General features: G+C 43.6%; 1 protein-coding gene across 1 annotated transcript; it reads left to right on the top strand.

Annotated features, from left to right (window-relative positions):
- Nucleotides 1-1549: 1549 nt before the first annotated feature.
- LOC117754157 lies at nucleotides 1550-19808 on the top strand. Its single transcript, XM_034572895.1, has 7 exons — nucleotides 1550-1615; nucleotides 5000-5242; nucleotides 9175-9323; nucleotides 9530-9644; nucleotides 10416-10728; nucleotides 17611-17705; nucleotides 19633-19808. Exons 1-7 carry the CDS (start codon nucleotides 1565-1567, stop codon nucleotides 19780-19782), a joined length of 1116 nt encoding a protein of 371 aa, XP_034428786.1. The 5' UTR covers nucleotides 1550-1564; the 3' UTR covers nucleotides 19783-19808.
- The last annotated feature ends 1111 nt before the right edge of the window (nucleotides 19809-20919 follow it).

The raw sequence follows: 20919 nt of genomic DNA, 5'->3' as shown, positions 1-20919 counted from the left end.
CTTACAAACTTCGCTTGTAAATATGTATTCACAGTCAGCCGCAGAAATGAATAACCAACATTATAATTTAGAGTGATGCCATTTAAATTGAAACTGTCAATTAGCTGCTAATGTGAATCACAGTTAACGCATTAACTCTATCTGTTAATACATCCCCTTTAATATTTCAAAGGAGCCCCATTCACAAAGCGACGAAGCGGGAGGGGAAGCGCCGCAACCCGGGCTGAACACGCTGCTCCAGTGGTACGTTCCGCCCATTTCATATTTCTCTCCATATGTACAATTTATGTCACATGACTGTAATCATTACTTGTGTGAAAACCATTTGTATTCCCGCTGACACTCGGGAAGGAATGTAATTCATACAGTATATCCTCTGCATGGTTTCTCCTGTCGGCGGGAATTGCATTGTGGGTAGTCTGGCTCGGGGGCACGGAAATCTGTCCATGTCATTGGGCTTGGAGGCGCATCAATTCTTGGTCCATCCACTTTAGAGATCACACATCACATCTCGCGAGCGCAAAGCCCCGCGGGCGATTCGCTTAGCATGTTTAAGTTTTTAGTAATTACGGACTACCATGCCGGCTGACATGATAAAATCAAGAAACTACTGTACACATCAGTATCTCCTCTTGTGTTTGGTTGCTTTATGGGTGGGTGGTTGTCAGACACCAGCCCTGTCAGATGAATGTGGTTCGGAGTTTGGCGAGATGACCTCCTCTCGACAGCCTTGAACCCTGCAAATTCCTTCTGATATCAATGGTGGGTGGCTATTAGACATGGGAGACTTTCTATGCATCACCTAGGGCTACATTTGCCTGAAATTGAATGAGAAATTATTTCACTTTTTCTCTCCACAAGCCTTGCGAAAGAGAGAGAGAGAGAGAGAGAGAGAGAGAGAGAGAGAGAGAGAGAGAGAGGAAAAATAAATAAAGACGAGAGACGCGGAGCTGACTTGTAGTTTTGTAACAAATGTGTAATTCATTTGTTTCCACTGTTTCTGATTTAATGGAGGTCGAGTAATTGCATTAGGAAGCACACTGTGCCTTGTTGTGAACTGATGAAAGCACATGTAATATTTTTGATAGGCGAACACAGAGGAGGGAGAAAAGGGAAAGAAAGAGCCAGCGCCCGCCTTTGATGCCGAGCATTTATTTGCTGAATTATCCTTCCTTTTACAAGCATCTTATCCCCAGTCACAGGCAGGCCGGGGCCCCTGTGATATTGCTTTATTTTGAGGAATTAAGAGAGGTGGCGAGGAGACAGAGCGAAGCAACCGCTTATTACATTACCGCTGATAAGATTGAAAGGCCGAGAAAGAGAGAGAGAGAGGGGGGTTGGTGGTGTGAGGATGGGGGGGGCTAGGTGGGTTGTTGTGGTGTTTATTAGATTGAGTTGATACAGATTGGAACAACAGAGGGGTCCAAAATGCAGGTGGCTGTTAAAAGGGTTTCCTGTGTGTGTGTGTGTGTGTGTGTGTGTGTGTAGCGGCAGAATCACCGAAAGCCCGTCGCTCCGAGTGCTGGGGGAAGGCCAAGAGGAGGCGATGGCCAAATTTGAGCAGATGACGGAGCTCCCGGGATCCTCCTCTTCGGCGTCACGGCCCATGTGGCAGGTAAGGTGTGACTGTGGACTGGGAGACGCACAAATAGGAAGTGACACGTTCCCTAATCTCCACACGGGAGGATTCGCAGGCGGAGACGTTGGTTCTTAAGTGTTTACGAATCTCGGAAGAAGGGTTGTTTGTACAAAAACAGCCCAATGATGAAATTATGTGAAATGCTGTGATGAATGGGACATGTTAGAAAATGAGAAATTATCTTCCCCACTATCTAGGATTTCTATTCCTTCATTCCTTTCATGACAGGAGCGGGTACTGTATGTGCACGCCGACACAAAGGCACACACTGTCACGAGGAAGCACTCTTCAACAACTGAGCAGAAGGCTTGCTGATACCTATTCAATCCCATTATTTTTATACGGCATATAAAGATTTTTTTTGTGTGCGTGTTTGTAGTTTTCTGCATCTAAGTAGGAGGAAAAAAGGGAGTTTTTTGGAGAGGAAAAAGGGGAAAAACTGGGAGAGACTGAGGAGAGAAAAGAGAATCAAGTGGGAAAGAGGGAAGCTGCAGCTTTAGCGGTAGCGTCTCCAGCTGTGGGAGGAGTGTGTTGTTGTGCTGCATCTGGGGATGAGGCTGCCATGCCACCGTGCTGGCTTAAAGATGTAATGAATCTTCAGTCGGGGGCTTTCCTTCCAGGGTGACAACTGGCTTTGAGGAAGGTTGTAAATGCAGGGGAGATTGTGGTATAATTCCTCAGACTGGCATTTGTGCCCCCCAGTCACCATTCGATTATCTCCCAAATTGCTGTGTTTCACTGAGATAAAGATTTTTTATGGCTTGCTGACTTGAAACAACCGGCGCAGGCAGAATAAGGGGCAAAGGAGGGAGAGGGAACGGGAGAAAGGGAGAGAGAGAGAGAAACCAATGGCCAAACCTGCCACGCATAGTAATTTCCTTTGGTAAATGACAAAATCTTTGTTTATATGACATTTCCCTAAAATTACTGCAGCGAGATGAATCTGAAATATAAAATGTCACATTTGGCATGCAAAACTATGAAAATATATTTCTGTGCAAAATTCATGAAGGCATTTAATTTAGAATGTGTTTAATAACTAAGGCAGCCTGCATCAGTAATCCTGCCTGGAGGTCCCAAAAAGATTGTCATATTTATTCTCTCCTTTCTTCACCCCCCCTCCTTCATTCCGAAGCCAAAAAATTTTAAGGGTAAATGTTCATTGTTAATTAAGATTTACTAATTAAAATGAAAATAATTAACGAGAAAGCTTAATCTCTGAATATTAGCCCATACTTAGAAAGAAAGGAAGTTTTTGTATGTGGCATTTCCTGTCTCTATTAAGAGCACATTTTGTGTGATCAGTCAATGTGTGGAAAGCCCTGAAAAGATGTTTCAGCGAGAGGACGGCCGCTTGCCAGCAAAAACCACGGAGGATCCCTCGCTCGAGCCTTTGATCTCATCTGTAGGAGTGCTGTAATGTTATGGCACTTTAGGCACAACTCAGGCTCGGGGCAAACAAACCACCTCTGATATGGAAAATTGGCTCACTTCACCTTTTACCGTTGCCTTGACGTCTTGACTGTCTCTCACGATGCCTATGCAAGCGCGCTGGCAAGATAATAACAATACCTCTTGAAATCACACAGAGTGCAAATTGTGATGTTATTTTTTATTTCTTTGCTTCTTTCTTCTCCTGCCTCCTCCTCCTCCCCCTCCCCCTTTTTTTCCTCCAGTCTGCATGCACACATCTCTTTCCAGCGAGAGGGTTTGACGGCCTGCGTCACCTCCTTCCAAATGTGAGATGTGTGGGCTAAACTGCTTTGCCACCAGTTTCACTAATTTCACTTTTGCTTAAAATGTTGTGGTGGTTTTTGGCATGCGAGGATGCTCACAGTTGGGAGATTGAGGGCAATCCTGCAGGGCTTAGCACACACCTTCCCCCCCCTCACTGACTGCTGAAAGTATCGGGCACCGCAAGCTGCTGCTAGGCAAATGTGTGTGAGGTGTGTCTGCAACACGGGTAAGAGAACTCTAAGGTTGCAAAACTCTACTGTACAACAAACATTAGACGTGGGTTTGTTTTGGTTCAGCAGAGACTGACGTCAATACACATCAGGACACGTGTCACTGTAGCCTGAAAACCCAACTTAAATACACTATTAAACGTTATTAAACTTTTTATGGTGACTTTTGCATTTTCAGCACTTTAATCATTTGGTCTGACGCGGATAAATAAATTGGTTGGCTTGTTTGCCTGTTAGTCAGCAGGATTATGCAAAAACTACTACAGATTTCCATGAAACTTGGTGAAAGGATGGGAACATGTGCCAAGAAAGAACATAAAGTTTTGACGCAGATCTGCGCAAAGTGGCAGATTTATGAATCTTTCTCGGCTTCCTTAACATTTCACCGATTCCCTAGAGAACAATTTATGGATAGTGATGGCATTTATTTGGGGGACTGATATTTATGAGTGTGTGCAACTAGCTGCAGATCCAAATACAAATCTGGATCGAGTGAATTTAGTTGTTGTTGCATAAGGGGACAGTTAGGCCTTGGTGGTGGTACGTGCCCCACTGAGCGCCATTCTTTCTGCTGTAGTTTAGATGTATATGAATGTAGGGAGACAGGGTTGAATTTGAAGGTCAGTGAGTTGCGTGCTTGAGCCAGGCACTTAGCCCCTAAACGGCTGAATGGAGATCAGTGGATGGAAGCCTGGAGCTGCACTGGTCAAGTCTTATAAACAGTACATGACTGTGCAGCTGGACAAAGGAAACATACCTTAGGTTAAAGAAGATGACTACCAAAAAGTGAGGGATTATATCATCAGATTTTTCTGGGTAAAAATGAATTATTTAGAGGTTGTGAGATGATGGAAGAGCCAAGTTACTGCATATAAACAGTAACACAGAAAAACTGTCTACCCAACAAAACCTTACTCCCAATGTGCAATTCTTTTGTTTTTTGTTTTCATTGTATGGCCAACATACAATGTTGGAAAAGTGGGGGGAAATGATAAAGTAACTAGTGGTGTAAGTGTATGTGCGTGTGTGTGTGTGTGTGTGTGTGTGTGTGTGTGTGTGTGTGTGTGTGTGTGTGTGTGTGTGTGTGCGTGTGTGTGTGGTGGGAGTTGGGAGTTGGGAGTTGGGATTGTAGATTGTAGATTGTAGATTGTAGATTAGATAACATGACAGTTCTAAATACATCATCCTTACATTTGTTTGTCTTCGAGACAGGTGAGCTGTTTACCTTAGGTGTGTGATGCAGTAGTTGGAACGATCTACCAACAGCTTTAGCTCAATTCATCTGATTTGCACTTGCACCGTTTTTACAGTGTATTGACGTATTGGTCTTACTCTCGCTTAAAGGGTATGAAAAATAGTTAATGGGATATTACAATCAAATCTTGTGTTTCAGATGAACCAGAGCACAACTCCCCAGCCTGTGGAGGTGTGTGTGTGCTGCCTAAGAGCCGCCAGAGACAAACTACCCAGGGGCCTCTACGCTGTCAGCGTGTCCCTGTACAGTCGTCTCGGGGGTTCAGCTCTGGCTTGGCGCAGGGAGAAGGAGGAGCAACAATGGGCTGTGACCACCGAGCCGGTCGAGCATCGGGGCCGCTTCTACGACACCAACCTGCACATTAACCAGAACCTGTTCACGGTGAGGAGGGAGATCGTTGATTGGTTAACGATGTCACATCGTAGCGTTGTTGGTTCAAACCCCAGATCAGGGAGTAAGTGTGTTTTCCACAAGTTTGGTTAATTTGTGATTCTGAACTCCCCGGTGGTATAAATGTGAGTGTGAATGGTTGTTGGTGTCTATGTGTCCGTCCTGTGATAGACCAGGGATCTGGGATTGGTTCCGGCCCGCACACAACCTTAAAGCTAGGGTAGGTAATCCTAGAAAAGCTAGCAAGAGCAGGCTACACTTTGAAAAATGGCGACTGATACATCCCACCTCCTCCAATCAACCCTCTTGTCAAAGCTAGGCCCCAAAATACATGAACGTGTACTGTGACCACTGCTAGAAGCCGACTTTTCCGTGACTTGCTCACTAACTTCTGTTTATCATCTCTACTTCAGCGGGGTAAGGACTCTGGTCATAGCCTACACAGGCAGACAGTTAGTGACAGACAGGTACGCCAGCCACTCATTTCTTTTGGTCCGAATGTTGGTTGAGTTTATTACAGTACTGTGAGAGCCACCTGTGTTTTTCTTTTTTCTCTTACATGACTTAATTTGTCGATGGCTATCGGGAAGTGAAGAAGATTTCAACAAATAAGATCAAAAGTGTTTCAAGGAACAACTTAGCACCTTTAAAAGACAACAATATGTAGCTGATGTAGCCAATGGGTAGAGGTGGGACTGTAAGAATCTCAAGTATTTTTCCACAAGACATTACCAATTTTGAATTTTTATTAGATACTTAAAATTTTGAGATTGATGAAGGAGTAACAGCTTCAGTGTGACAAAGCGTGGATAATTCAAGATTATTAACATAATTTAAAAATCAAATAATTCTGAGCTCACGTCCACTATTACGATTTTTGACAGACAATATGGTTTGAGTCAACAAGGGAAGAACAGAATCAGGTTGTGATTTGTGACTGAATAAAAAAACCCTTTATATGTTGCTTGGAGAAGCTGCTTTGACTAGTGGGCTTTTTTTCTCTTTCAACCCCCCAAAAAATTTGAATAAATATAAACATGTCATCTGAAAGCAATTTTGCCATTTAGGGACGCCGAATTAAAACACACTGACTTACAATGACATGCTTGAAGCCTTTCATATGAAATTCAATGGAAAGTTTTTGAAAAATCGTAACAAAAAAATGAAAAAAACAGTCCCTTCGGATAAAAGCAAACAATAAAACATACTGTGCTGATATGACAAAACCACATTATTTCCAAACACCTCTTCCTCTTTCTGTTTCCCATGGTTTCATCAGTTGCGGCGGAGACGGAGCAGATTCTAGATTGAAAGGGGTTATGAGAAGTTATATTGCCGTAAAAGACGGCATATGAAAATATGCCACACGCAGCCTCTAGGTTTTTGTGTCTTTCTTTCTTTTTTTTTTCTCTCCAGGAATCTCCATATGAATAAAACAACAACTTTTCAAACGTGACATTTAATCCATGCATGTAAATCAAACCCGGGATCAATTATTCATTTATATAAGAAAGTAGTGTTTTATTGGAATGAAAATGAAGTACAAATGCAGTGAAAAATTTAGTGTCGCCTCTACGTGTCTTTGAGCATCTGTAACTTAGCTGAGCTGGATCGTGGCTAGGGGTATGGAGTTGGGGGTGGGGGGGGGACAAAAAGAGAATATGTTATAGAAGAATTGTATGGAAGTAAAAGTAAAGTAAAAGTCCCAACCTATTTTTCCAAGGCAAAAATAAATAAATAAACAACTTCAAGAAGCAACGTAATTGAAATATGTGCACATTTCCCCACCTCCTTCCTAAACCTCCTCGTATGAAGGAAAAACATCCTCTATAGAATCTGCGGAAAGAAAAAAAAAAAAAACCTACAAATTCTGGATGGTTGAAATTGACCAGTGGATTAGAAATCTTTGTCTGGGTTTATTCATTCATGTGTGCCGCGTGGTACAAAAGAATCCATGAAACAGAAGCCACTTAATCCACTGTCCCTCCTGATCCCATAGAGTTTTGTTCAGGCTCAGCGAGGGCTCCGCCGCTGTTCTGATGGCAACTCGAAAAAGGCCTTAGCAGGAGCATTTTAGCACATATGGACAACTGTCAATGCGCTGGTGGGCGTATTCACCGAGCCAGAGCATCCAGATAATATTGTCTCCGGCTCCCGTCAAACATAAAGGACGGGGTAAAACCCTGGCATAAACTGAATGCGGACCTGGGATCTGATTCAGGGGTAAAAAAAACAAACCAAAAAAAGGGTTTAAGTGCGGCGTGGTAAAAGCCTCATGTCACTCTTACTTTGCTCCTTCCCTCCACAGACGCTCAGGCGCACTTTACAGAACAAACCTGTTGTTGTCGTCCTCATTGACAGTAGTGGAGACGCTGATCAGATTTGTCTGAGACTATCAGGATTGGCCCGGATGCTTTCTCTCCCCCCTTGCCCACACTGTGGCGTGTGATTTCAGGAGTGCTCGCTGTGCCTTTGAGGAGGAAATGAGGAATTATTGATGGTAGGAGGAAGCCAGGAGCTTATTTTCCTTTCCTCCCTCTCTTTCACTCTCTGTCGCTCTTTTCTTTTTTTTTTTCATTCACCCTTTGTTTGTCTGGGTTTTTGGATTTAGACAGAAACAGTGCGGTTCAGTTGGAGATGTCTTGGATATGCCGGCAAAGGGGTGGGGGTGGCAACGAGGGGTGGGAGTAGACTCAAGAATAGTTGGGCTGCAGTTTTTTTTTTTTTTTTACACCAAATGCAAAGATATGATTCCAAATGGAGATGGTATAGGAGGAAGAAGAAGAAGGAGCGAGGGGGGGGGGTACAAATTACGATCCGCGAGGAAGTGCGTTTTGTGTCTTGTCTTTCCACGTTCGACAAAGCATTTCGCCATCTTTCACAATGATTGCCATATTTTTCCTCCCTCATTTTTGCCGACAAATCCACTTTTAGCGAAAAAATAGAGAACACAGCCTGTTTTGCATTAAACAGGACATTTCTAATGATTTAAGACGTTCCTCCAGCAGTGAGAAAACCCTCTGATTCCCATGATCCAGTCTAACAAACCCTGCACCATACACATGCCAACGTCTACATGCAGGCACTTCATACATATGCACCCGTACACGCACACAAATCACTATTTATGCAGGTCATATTTCTCACAGTAAATGAATAATATGAAATATCCTCAATATCCATAATCCGTGATATTATGCCATAAATTTGTGTCCTGAGTCATATGCGACTACCCATCATTTCTCAGGTGCACACCAGCAGCAGATTAGCACGGGGGCGGGAGGGACACACATGATTTATGTGTTAAAACAAATCCTCTGCTTTTTTCCATTACAACTAATAAAGGGATAAAATATTTCCACCCGGTGATGAATGGAGTGGCATCCGCCTCACTGTCAGTTCATTTTTAAGCGAAGCCTCCACTCTCTGGGTAAATAAGAGTGTTTGCCATCCAGTGCTATAACCACTAACACTTTTTGCTTCGTGCGAGATACTTTTAATATCATCAGTTTGATTTATGGCGTCCTCGCTCCATCACAAATCCAGTAAACGGTAAACCCCACAGACTGCAACGGCACTCTCAGGTTCTCCTGCGCCCTGTGTTTGCCCGACGACAGTATTTATCACTCGCAACATCTCCTTTATGGCAATTTGTTTAGTTGGACGGCTGACAATGGCGGTTGTGAAAGCTCTTAAAAAGAACATGGAAAGAAGTTGAAAGAGGATTCAAGTCTAGGATGTAATTAAGTGGCTCCCTGAGGGCTACCGTCCTGTTAGTTACCCTCCGTGTTTCTGTTTTTCATTGGCTTCTGGCATTGCGAGCAAGTCTTTGCATGTTAAAGACACTCCATGTCTGGCGTCGATGTCTCTGCGTATGCGCGCGGACGCTGAATGACTTCTCGCCTTTTTCTATGTTTGTGCAGATTTTACCTGCAGCCCGTGAGGTGGTCCCCTCCATGGTGCTGATGTTCCAACTGATCGCTCTGCCGGGAGCCAGCGACCACGTCAGCTCAGTGGTGGCGTGGGGGGCATTTCCCGTTTGCGGCCCAAGCCTCGGCCTCGTGCAGGGCAGGTGAGCTGTTGCACCTCAGGGGTATTTCAGTTCACTTAAGCACTATGATTTCAAGCAGGAAATTACACTAAATTATCATTAATTATCAGATTAAATGCTTGAAGTTTTACAAGAAAAAAAAAGCAAGCACAACTTGTTGGACTAAACGTTTTAGTCATGCATCAGGTTGTGAGGTGACAACTACTGGTTGTGTGTCATCAAACCAGGTTCAAGACGCCTCTTCTCAGGGGGGAGCCCAACGCACAACTGGACCAGTTTAAAAAAATTGAAGGCCTCCTCTCGTCTGATCTCGACCACTGGCTGTGCAACATGTACTTTCGGGTGTGTGTGTGTGTGTGTGTGTGTGTGTGTGTCTGTGTGTGTGTGTGTGTGTGTGTGTGTGTGTGTGTGTGTGTGTGTTTTTACCCCAACTCTGACCCTAACCCGTTTATTCAGGAGGCAGGGTGGTGGGTCTGGGGGGGGGTTTGGGATTTTCTATGATACAAAGCCTTCACGGAGAAATTGGAAATTGGTCCCAGAGAGCAAACGGCAAACAAAGAGCAAACAAGAACCACATCTTTTTAGCCATGCAATCCTGGATGCATTTGACCGGATGCAATGATTAGATTAGTAAACATCTTAATCAAATTAAAAGCCAGAACAAAGCTCTGTGTCTTGGGGTTTGTCTCTTTATTTGTCCCTCTGACTGTGACATGTTGTTTGTATTATCATCACTGTTGTGTACAGTTGCTTTGATTTCTGATGGATGTAAACAGCCGTACTTTTGAACATCTTTGCCGAGTGAAGGGCATGTACGACATTCGTACTCGTCACAATTAGGCTCTTAATTGAATTCTTTTATGACATTATGACACACTATGACAGCCACTAATAGTTGGCAATGGCTGCAGGTTGATCACTAACACCTGCAGTGTAATTATGCACACATGCTGTTTCCCCGCAAACGGCCGTGATGCAATGGAATATTATGAACATAACTACTGATGGCATTAACATGAAGAGGTTATATTAATCTTCACTGAACCCATATGTTGCCCTGTAACACGCAGAGACGCACAAACATACCGCCCCTTCTTGTTTGTTGTGTTCCAGGTCAAAAGGCTCCCATCTAGGGGGCCGGAGCACGGCACCACTGCACTGATCCCCCCTGCTAACCCCCCAGTGGTGCCCCAACCCGACGCCCAACGTGACCCACTCCAGAGCCAGCTTCCACTGCAGCCCCAGCCCTCGTCCCAGCCCCAGCTTTGTACCCAGTCCATTCATCCTCAGTCCCTCTTATACCCCCAGCAGCAGCCACACGCGGGCCCCAGCAGCGGAGCAGGAGAGCCCGCTGCGGCGTACTCTCACCGGGGGTCTCCTCTCCACCTGTCAGCTGATTCCGCGTGCTCCTCCTCGTCTCTGCCAGGTAGGGATCCACCGCGTGAACCCCCAACTATGACACAGTGGGGAGAAAATGTCACCCTAATGTCACCAGCGTTGGGATGAGGAGAATGGCAGGTGTCACTTAAAGAGCGGCACTGCGCCGAGGTGCTGCAGGGTAGGGTTGGTTTCGAGACAGTAGGTCAAGCTTGACAGGCGGAGGTAACATAAAACAAAGGATGTTTTCTCAGTTAGAAGATATGTAAAAATCCGACAGATACACTGTAGCATTAGTGCTGGTTCAGGCAAATATTTGAACAGCGAGCACAAACACTGATAGATGCAGCTGATGGATCTGTGACATATTCAGATGAGGCTCCTTAGTAATACCAACAACACGGCCCCGCTTCAAACGAACCTGCTGCAGTACAAAGACATGGAAAACGCATTATGGAAGCTAATAAACTGGCAAACTATTGAATTTAAATGTTCTCATTATACTGTTAACATAGTGGTGAAAATAAGGATAATGGATAATGGATACATGGCTCTGCTCCAAACAGTCATCGAACTATAAAAAAAAAAAAAAAGAATATGTAAATTGGCAGTAGGTTCTATAATTGACAGGTAATTAATTTTGTCTTGGACAAATACTAGGCCTCTTACATACACAAACAGGACAATGCAGTTCACCAAATCTACTGAATAAGCAAAATAAAGTAAAAATATTTTTGACTGCAAATTATTATTATATATCTTCATACTGTGACGGAGTGTTAGGGCCATATTGAAGAACAAAATCGTTTTTTAGGAAACAACCAGCTAAAGCTAAAGTTGAGCTGAGCAAGATGCTCCACTTTCCTCATTTTAACGCATGCGACAGGCTGATCTGACATTTTCCCTCTAAAATAGTCCTAAAACTACGAGTTTATTCAGGTAATATTATGACCATATTCACAAATCTCTGTTTATTTTTCCGGGGCCCTATTACTCACTAATATCAAGCAGATCCGTTTCAGTCTGGTTCTTCTAGTTGACTAACATCCCCTCTCTGCAGTTCAGTGAGTGATGCGCAGTAATCCATCACGTTATCATGATTACTGTCTTGAAGTTGTAATCTGTCCAATTATCCAGTAAGAACATTCAAGTTTCAAATGTAATCTGATTACCCTAAATTCTTATCCTGGAACAGATGATGAAATTATTTTTAAATAGCAAAAAAATGCCGACTGCAGCGACTACAGTGGGTTAGTTGATGGTGCTCCATCAGAAATAAAAATAGTCTGGGGCTTTCCTGAATATATATGAAGTTGAAGCTCCAGAGGCTTTGACGTGGTGAACAGAGAGATGACAACATTACACTCAGGTTGCATGCAGCATTGTAGCACTTGGAGGGAACGCTAAGCTTTTAGTTTAGTTTTAGTTTTCAGGTCATTTGCCAAACATGTTGTAATGTGTCAGTTTCTTTGGGCGGATCTGGCCTTAAACATTTCGGGGTCATCTTCACAAACTTTGAAATTATCCTGACATGTGACTTCTTTCTAGCATTGTTAAATTTTGGGCTGTCACGTAATGTTGTATAACTCTTTATTATTTCATGAGCTATTGGGATTTTAATAATTATAATAATAATAATAATCGTTATAATAATAATAACTTTATTTGTATAGCAAAATTTGTATTTCAAAACAGCCGTTACAAAGTGCTTCACAAAGAGGACAAAAAGAAGAATACAGCAAAGGCAACAAGTTAAAATTGCATCTAGAATAGAAGACAGTAAATTATAATATACAAAATCTTAAAATAATGGCAAAGGAAGATGGTATGTGGAGGAACCTTTTTGTGGTAATGCACAGAAATAAAAATGCTAAACTGATTTGGACATCACGGCAGAAGTGTACGTCTCGAAGCATTCGGCCCTAGAATGGTCTTTATGTTTTGGAGCTTGTGTGTTTCCCCTGCGTTTTTTAAACTTTTCCTCAGAGTGCTCTGGTTTCATCCGACGGCCCAAAGACGCAGAGGTCGGGTTGGTTTGAAAACTCACATTCCCAGGTGTGAATCTGATTAGGTTACAATGTGTTATAGTCTTATAGTCTTATAATCTTGTGATGGACTTTTTGCTAGGATAAGCTCCAACGTGACCGTGAACCAGTCCATCAGTTGTGCAGAGGAATGATCCTGGCGCAGTTGTCCCTCTTATCTGGTGGTCCGCAGAAGGTCACACCACAATTGTAACCACATCTGGAGGAGGCTAATGACTTCTGTTAATAGTAATTGTATCCACTTCCTTCTTTTGAAAACACACTTTTCTTGTTTCCCACCTAGTTCCAAGTCGTCCAGCATCCTGGCCAGAAATCAGATCCAGCCTCATTTGGTATTGATCTACTACAAAGACGACTGGCTAGCTTCTTTGTTATTAATACATCTCCCCCTCTTTTTCCTTTCCTTTCCTTTCTTTTTTTTCTTCCTGCATGCACAGCTCATCTTTATTTAACAGTCCTCAAAAGTTTCTGGGGTGCTCTGCTTTAAACATCACACAGGCTTTTTAATTACAAATGAGTTGTGACAGGTCTGCTGGGTAGCACCCTGGCCCATTTTAAACATGATGCCGGCTGACAGCTTGGCAGTGTTCTCCCAGCACTGAAACATGTGGAAGAAATTGGTCTTTTACATTTCACAGCTTGTCGCTTCCTCCGCCGGCTGACCTGTGACCCCCCATAGAGATCCTAACGCCCACAAGGGAAGTGTCCCCAACAAACCGGCCGCCTTTCCAGAGAGAGAGAGAGAGCGAGGGAGGGAGCCGCTCACGATGGGAGATTTATGTTCTGCCACACAAGGAAAAAAAAGGCACCTCTTTAACACACACTGCTGCAGACCCCGGCTTACACGCAGCCTCGGTCGTCATGGACACACATCATCGCTGCCAGGTGAGGAGGTTGCTTGGGAAGTGAACCCAATCCCTAAGTGAAATACTGGATCAAAAGGTGTCCCGCGCAACACCTCATCCACGCCGTTCCCCATAAGCCAACCTGACGTCTGCGTCTCATTTGCATACAGATCCGTTCGTGTTGCATTACTTCTGGAGTGAATTATGGCATTCAGATGACGAGATTCCGAGGAGGTTGAAGGGAGCGATTGGACAGACAACTTCAACCGAGCCAAAAATGGAAATCCAATTCAGCGAGGAAAAGAGGAGCAAATTATCCCCTGTTCCTCTGTCAAGTCTGAGGGTTTCAGGCATTTCCTTCCCATTTCATGCCCCTCTGTTTCTAATGTGCGCCGCGCCGCGACCGCTTTCTCCGTGCATGTGACGGCAGGATTTTTCGTCACTACCCATTTGTCTCAGAATTCGGGACAAGTACACGGAGACCTCTTGTCAGTGCAATAACGTGCACACAGCAGAGAGTTTGACAGTAACACTGGAAGTTTGCGTTCCTGAGGCCTGAAGTTAATTAATCCCCATTGAAAAATCGCAGTGAATGCTGAGGTGTCTATTACAGAGCGAAATCTGACATCCCAATCCGAGATAATAACTGGCAGCTTTTCATTTGGTTTGATGGGTGTTTTTTTTTTTTTGGTTTCACATTAACTTGCCATGGGACGGTAATAATTCAGAATTACCTGAGTTGACTCGTCCGAGCATGCTAGAGTGTATCTGGCTTCTTAACACTGAAATTAGCTAGAGGCCCACTGGGTTAAGTGACCTTTTACATTAACTGCATGATCCAGTTACATTGGGTTTGTATGAACCCAAATGACTAATTAGATTAGCGTCTCGTTTCATGATCGCCTTTAGTGGATCCCTATGAGCACGCAGAGGATTCTGCCACGCATGTATCGCTGCCTCATTTCTCTGCCTTTTTTTTTTTTTTGGTTTCTTAAAAAATACATGGTAACATCCATCCCTTTGGGCACAGATGGGCGATTTCGAGGATTCCTCATCTGACGTCTGCTTTGGAGCACTGCCCTGCACTTTCAGGATGTCATCCCCTCCAGGCTGGTCCCAGTCATCAGGGTTTTCAAACCACAACGTGACATCATAGCCTCTCAATCAGTCGCACTCTGCATCCCGCCAATTAATTCAACAATGTCCGGATTCCAAGCCAATGGACTCAACCTTTGAAGCCGGTTTGCAGAGATGCACATGTGATCCCTCACAGTGGTTTGCAGTAAACAAGGCAGAAGGACAAATACATAACATGCAGGACTAGTACATGCACAAGTGAGAGCTTCTTGCCTCCAAAATGCAAGTGAGGCCAGTTTTGGTTCACTCACAATGATGGAGACTTTTGATTTTAAAGCGCGACAGACTTTTCCAGTGAGTGAAAATACAGCTGTCAAATATACATATCAGTATGGATTGCGTGTCTGCTATTGTCATTGAAATGCAGAGGCTCATAAGAAGAAAAAAAACGCTCTTGTGTTTAGCCAAACCAAGTCCTCGCTGGGATCATAACAACCTTAACACAAGATCCAAACACCAGATATGGACTCAGGGGTAATCCGTGAGTCACTGACCTCTGATTCCTCTGTAACTTTGGACCAGTCATCAGGCAATTAGGGGCCTAGGTGAGCGAGGGAACCGCCATCGCCGGCTTGGTTGCATCTATCCAGCAACACGGTGATGGGATCTCGACAGTGTTACAGCCCTCGGGCCTCTCTCCTTCCTCGGCCTGTTCCTGTGTGTGAGGCGGGAGGAAAAAAAGAGGTGTGTTGAGCTGTTGAGTTATGCATTTGTGAGGTACACGCTACGCTCACTTTCTACCCTGGAAAATGTTTGTGCATGTATGCAATATTAATATTTTTGTTTGTATGCCTTTTCTGTGTGTGGGTGCATGTGTACGCACTGGATGAGTTTGTGTGTGCCGGTTTTAACACAGCTCAGAGCGCAAGGGGATAACAAGGAGTTTGTTGTTGGCCTTGAGTGCCCGGAGAGGCTGGAGTTGTGGCAGCTCCAGCGCTCTTAGTTCATGGACGTAGCCCTTAGCTGTCGAAGCTGTCGATGCTGCCTCCGCGCTCATTCTGGTTCCACAGCGTTCTGCCCATTAGCAAGTGGGGCCTTGTGTAATGAGTGTGTGTGTGTGTGTGTGTGTGTGTGTGTGTGTGTGTGTGTGTGTGTGTGTGTGTGTGTGTGTGTGTGTGTGTGTGTGTGTGTGTGTGTGTGCCGGTACAGTCTAAGAAAGCTTTCTAATCCATGGTGGTCCGAGTCTGTGAGTTGTTGTTGCTAATAGAAGCTGAGGTGTGTGTGTGTGTGTGTGTGTGTGTGTGTGTGTGTGTGTGTGTGTGTGTGTGTGTGTGTGTGTGTGTGTGTGTGTGTGTGTGTGTGTGTGTGTGTTGTGTGTGTGCAGCTGGCAAAGGGCTGTTTTGCTGTGGCTCTGACTGTCTGCAAAGAAACACACGTCAACTTTGTAATGTAATATTCGCTCAAGTGCACTTTAACTCGAAGAATTTAAGCCATAAACTAATAAAACAGTGCACTTCAACTTGAATGAAAAAAGTGATTTCGTATTATTTTAAAAGTTAGAAGCACCGAGTCCGATACATTTTATTTCAGGAAGAACTGAAAGGATCATGTTTTCATATTTCATAAGTAGTTTTTGTTAAGCACTTTAAAAGATTTATTAAACAGAAGCTATGTTTACACTCCACTTGATACACAATAATTATTGGAATCTTAACAATGACATAAAAATTATTTCTGCTATGCAATTATTATGAGAAAAAAAAAGAAATAATAAAAAAAATTGTATATTGTAAATAGAAAAAAACACAATACTTCAAATGTTTATGAGCAATGTGGTAGTAAATAAAAACTATATCTGTGCCAGAATAAAATCTGATTTAGTGAGCAGGCTTCTGTCATTCAAGAAGATTTCAGCTGTCAAAGAGATTTCTGCGTTGCCGATGTTGAAATTATTATTGCTAATAAATTAAATCCCAGAGCAAGGGGATAAATTATATCATCGCAGAGGTTTCCATATGTATTATATAGATGTGACTTGTTCCACAGGGGGAAACAAAGTTTCTCACAGTGAGATTTTTACATGTATCAAGCTAAGGTTTACTTAATTACAACCTCCAGGCGACACAGGAACCCTTTTTTAAATTCTGCGAATGTTAATATGCTAAATAATGCAGATCTCTGACTCGTCAAGCATGAGACACACATCTGGCCGCTTACCATTTAAATTACAGCAAAATAAGAAAGAAGTGAGACAGATAGAGGGGGGGGGGGGTGAAAGAAAAAGAGGGTGAGGATTAAACAAAAAAACACTTCAAAAGTAATTTTCCAAAGCAGAGAAGAATGGGTAAATGTATGACAACCAGATTTAATTTCTTTTTCATTTTCATCATTTCAAATTGCGTACATTAAAGGGCTGAGGCTGGGAAGGTTCACCTCTGAGATAGAGGGATGACTGTGCAGTGGGACATCCCTACGTTTACACTACTACTTCTCTCTGGACAAAATAAAACCAGATTTTTATAAACTATTTTTATTTTGCAAGTTTCCAGATTCATCCTCAATACCTGTTTCAGAATAGAAGAACAGACAAACACAACATGATTTTAAGTTCTTCTTTATTTATTCTGCTATTTTAAGCTTTGATTTTTAGTTTTATATTTTGCTAAATTAAATGTAAGTATATTATTCTAAGTAATTATGTTATGTCCATATTACAAAATGTATTTCCATCATTGTATTCATGGTTATTTATTTATTTATGGTTATTGTGTTTTTTTTCCTTTATTTTATCGACTGCACACGAGTTCAGATGTTTGAATACAAATATTACTCAGCCACTCCTGATCCTCTTCATAATTACCAGATGTGGTTTGTGAATGAAAACAAACACAAACCTCTCTGTCTTCGTGCACACTCGCTGCTCATCACTTCCTCGTTTGTTTTGTATTTTTTTGGGGGACGCAGGGAAGAATTCCTCATCCGGAGCCATTTCTGGGAACACAGGCGAGAAGGGTGATCCGTGCGGCAGGGTGAAGGCAGAGGGCGGAATCCACTACAAGGTAACACTGTGATTTAAGGGGAAGTGCTCCCGCCCTCGAAATAACGCGTTCACCCTTTTCCCCTTCCCCTCTGGAGCCCCCCCCCCCCCCCCCCCCCCCCCCCCCCCCCCCCCCCCCCGCCCTGCGCGCACACCTCCCTGGCTTATTATCTAAGATTTGTCAAAATACATTTCACACTAACAGGTACTTTTCAGGCCTTCAAAGCCCGTTTTGATGTGCTTGTCAAGCCAAAGCAGCTCAAATTCTATGAAATCCGCGATGCCAGCAGGCCCCTCTCTCTCTTAAGTCACTCTGAACACGCCTCTTCCTGTGCTACAGACGACTTAAGCTAAATTAATCAAAGCCTGCATGTTACCTGCCGTACTTTGAAGTAGTTAGAGCAAAATGACTCTGTGTGCAGATCTGACATATCGCTGCCTCCTCGCCTGCCCCTGCCATTGTCCTTCCTCTCTGGCCTTTTGTTGTGGTGTGGCTACCAGCAGCATCAAATCTTACACACACACACACACACACACACACACACAGTCGCCAGCCCGGCTCAGCCCGACTGCCCATGGATACTGCTCCATCTCTCTTCCCTCCAGTCACAGGCGCACACACACACACACACACACACACACACACACACACACACACACACACACACACACACACGCACACACACACGCACACACACTCCGTCCCTTCAAGTCTTTATTCTCACTAACCTCCTACTACTGATGTACGAGGCTCTTCAGACCGCCATTAATCAGCGATGTCCTGTTAAATAAATGAGTTTGTTGATATGAGCTTTTATTTCTCTGCAGCCCCTGTAGACCGTGGTTTTTTTCTCGCCCTATCTTTTAAACCTTGCTAAATCTGTCAAATGTCGTGGCGTGGAACCCAGTTGTCTAATGATTAAGTGGTGTGATCTCCAACCTGCCCCAGCCTGGGAGTGCTAGGGATCAGATTTCAACCCTTCAACCTGCAGTGCAGGCCTAATTAAAATGAATTTTCTCCAGGCGACCACTTTGCCCACAGGGCAGGAATCCAGCTATATACAGAATCTGTTCTTAAGGTATTGCATTAAATTTATTGTGGGGAGACACCAGAGAACTTTGCGGTTTATATATCTCGGGCATTTTTTCTCTCCTGCCTTCTTTCCCCTTTCCTTTCCACCTTTTTATTGTGATCATCACTCTGGAATCCAAGCTTGCTTTGGCAAAGATTGCCCTATGAAAACTGATGGAGCCTTTATGGAGCCCTGCCCATTTACTACTTCTGAGGCCTAGTTTATCTCCGAGAGAGGAGAGAGAGAGAGGAGGTGGAGAGGAAAAAGATGAAAAAAATAAATAAATGAGAGAATTAGAGTTAGAGTGAGACAGGGGTGGAAGAAAGAGAGAGGTTGCTTATTCCAACTGTGGATCTCATTAACATACATCAGTGAGTATTTCACAACTTCAAGCAGAAAGGCACTAAGCCCACCCAAGGGCAACACAGGCGGGACTGACAGGGCCAGGGAAAGCAAGCCGTTAACATGTTGGCGGCTTAACAAATAATATCTGCTCCCAAGTACCTTGGTGAAATATTTAAAACCCCACTTCCTAACTCCATTTGACTGTGTTTATAACGATGACAGTAAACGACTTGTGTGGGGGAAAAAACAGTGCCAGCTGCTCAAATATCACATATTTAACGCCACCGTCACTGTACACACATTTCCCAAATGAACTCAGCTTGAATGATGGCGTGCCGTATGTGATTTCGCCGTCATCCTTGTCTCGTGTCAATTGAGGCGCGGCTGAGATATAGGAGAGGCTCCAAAGTGCCACGCACACTGTCACTGTCACCGTGTGCATCCCCCAAGATAAATTCCGAGGCCCGTTTCCTGCTTTGATTACAAATGACATCCGCATGTGTTTCCCCCCCCGATTTCTGCCCTTCACAGAAGAAGCCAATCAAGAAGACAAATAGCTGCGGCCCCAGCATGAGCAGCGGCAGCGCGCCGCCTCGGCAGGCAGGCAAACAGAGGATGCGGCATTCAGTGGAGAACCTCTCCACGGAGGAGATGGAGGAGTATACATTCTCCCTACAGTAAGTCTCACCACTCATTATCCCGCCTCAGCCTCGCAACATTCGAAACATGAGGAAAAAAAACAGAAACATGGGCGACAACTGGTTACTGTGCCTCTCAGACAGTGATGTGCATGGCATCGACCAGACAGACGCTGACAACACAATGTGCCCAGAACACGTCACCAACGCATGGAGATGCACCCGTCACAATGCGCTCAGGGGAAATCCAGATTGATTCAGCTCGAGCTTTAAACTTATAGTGTTGATATGTTCGCCTAAAAAGTCACAGGCAAAGTCGGCAAAGCCTCTTGGTCTCGTCTAGACTAAAAAATGAAGTCAAACAAAGTCACAATTTGTAGGAAAGTCAATAAATTCTTTAGTCCATAATTCTTTGATAGTTAAAAAAAGTTACTCTCCAGTTTAGCCACTTGATCTGCATTTGTATTAATACGGACTTAAATGTCTATAAGACATTTTAAAAAGGGAATTTGTATTTAATTTATAGTTCTAAAAAGAAAATTATTCTATTAAATCATATTCAAACTAATTTGTTTTGTCACAATAGTGAATTTGAAGCCAAACCAAACGCATGCTGTCACCATGTGTTTCAGTTGTTTCTTTCTCTGCGCAACAAAACTCAGAAAGGAAGCGGGTTTGTTAATTTTTTTCTTTTCCCCCCTTTTCATCGTGGCTCACAGCATTTGATTTTAATGAGAAAACAGGGACGTATGAAATATAAACAGAGAATTCTATACACCTTGGCTCAAATTTGTTAAAAGCATAAAAAAAAAGCAACAATATGTGTGTCTACCCGTGTGGAGCGTTGGAATAAAATAGGCTGAGAGCAAAATTGCTTATTTCAACAAAAAAAAGAGAAGAAGAAAGTCACAGGTTTGTTTTTATTTGGAAATCAACTAAATTAAGGAGGAGGGGACTGGCCACACACACACACACACACACATACTACACGGGGGGAGGGTGTGTGTGTGTGTGTGAGGGAGAGAGAGAGAGAGAGAGAGAGAGAGAGAGAGAGAGAGAGAGAGAGAGAGAGAGCTCCCCGGAGACTTAAAAAGAACCCATGTTTCCTCATTTCTGGGAGTTGGTAATTTATAGCTGCTGGTCACATATTAAACAAGATCAGAGACTACTCCCTGACATC

This window comes from Hippoglossus hippoglossus, chromosome 20, assembly GCF_009819705.1.
Source record: "Hippoglossus hippoglossus isolate fHipHip1 chromosome 20, fHipHip1.pri, whole genome shotgun sequence".
NCBI lineage: Eukaryota > Metazoa > Chordata > Actinopteri > Pleuronectiformes > Pleuronectidae > Hippoglossus > Hippoglossus hippoglossus.
Note: the sequence above shows the minus strand (reverse complement) of the source record. Positions and strands in the feature narration are given on the sequence as shown.

Coding starts and splice junctions, on each gene's coding strand:
- LOC117754157 (XM_034572895.1), top strand. CDS start 1,565: ATGACGGAGCTCCCGGGATCCTCCTCTTCGGCGTCACGGCCCATGTGG. Junction 1,616..4,999: donor CGTCACGGCCCATGTGGCAG/GTAAGGTGTGAC, acceptor CTTGTGTTTCAG/ATGAACCAGAGCACAACTCC. Junction 10,729..17,610: donor CTCCTCCTCGTCTCTGCCAG/GTAGGGATCCAC, acceptor TGGGGGACGCAG/GGAAGAATTCCTCATCCGGA.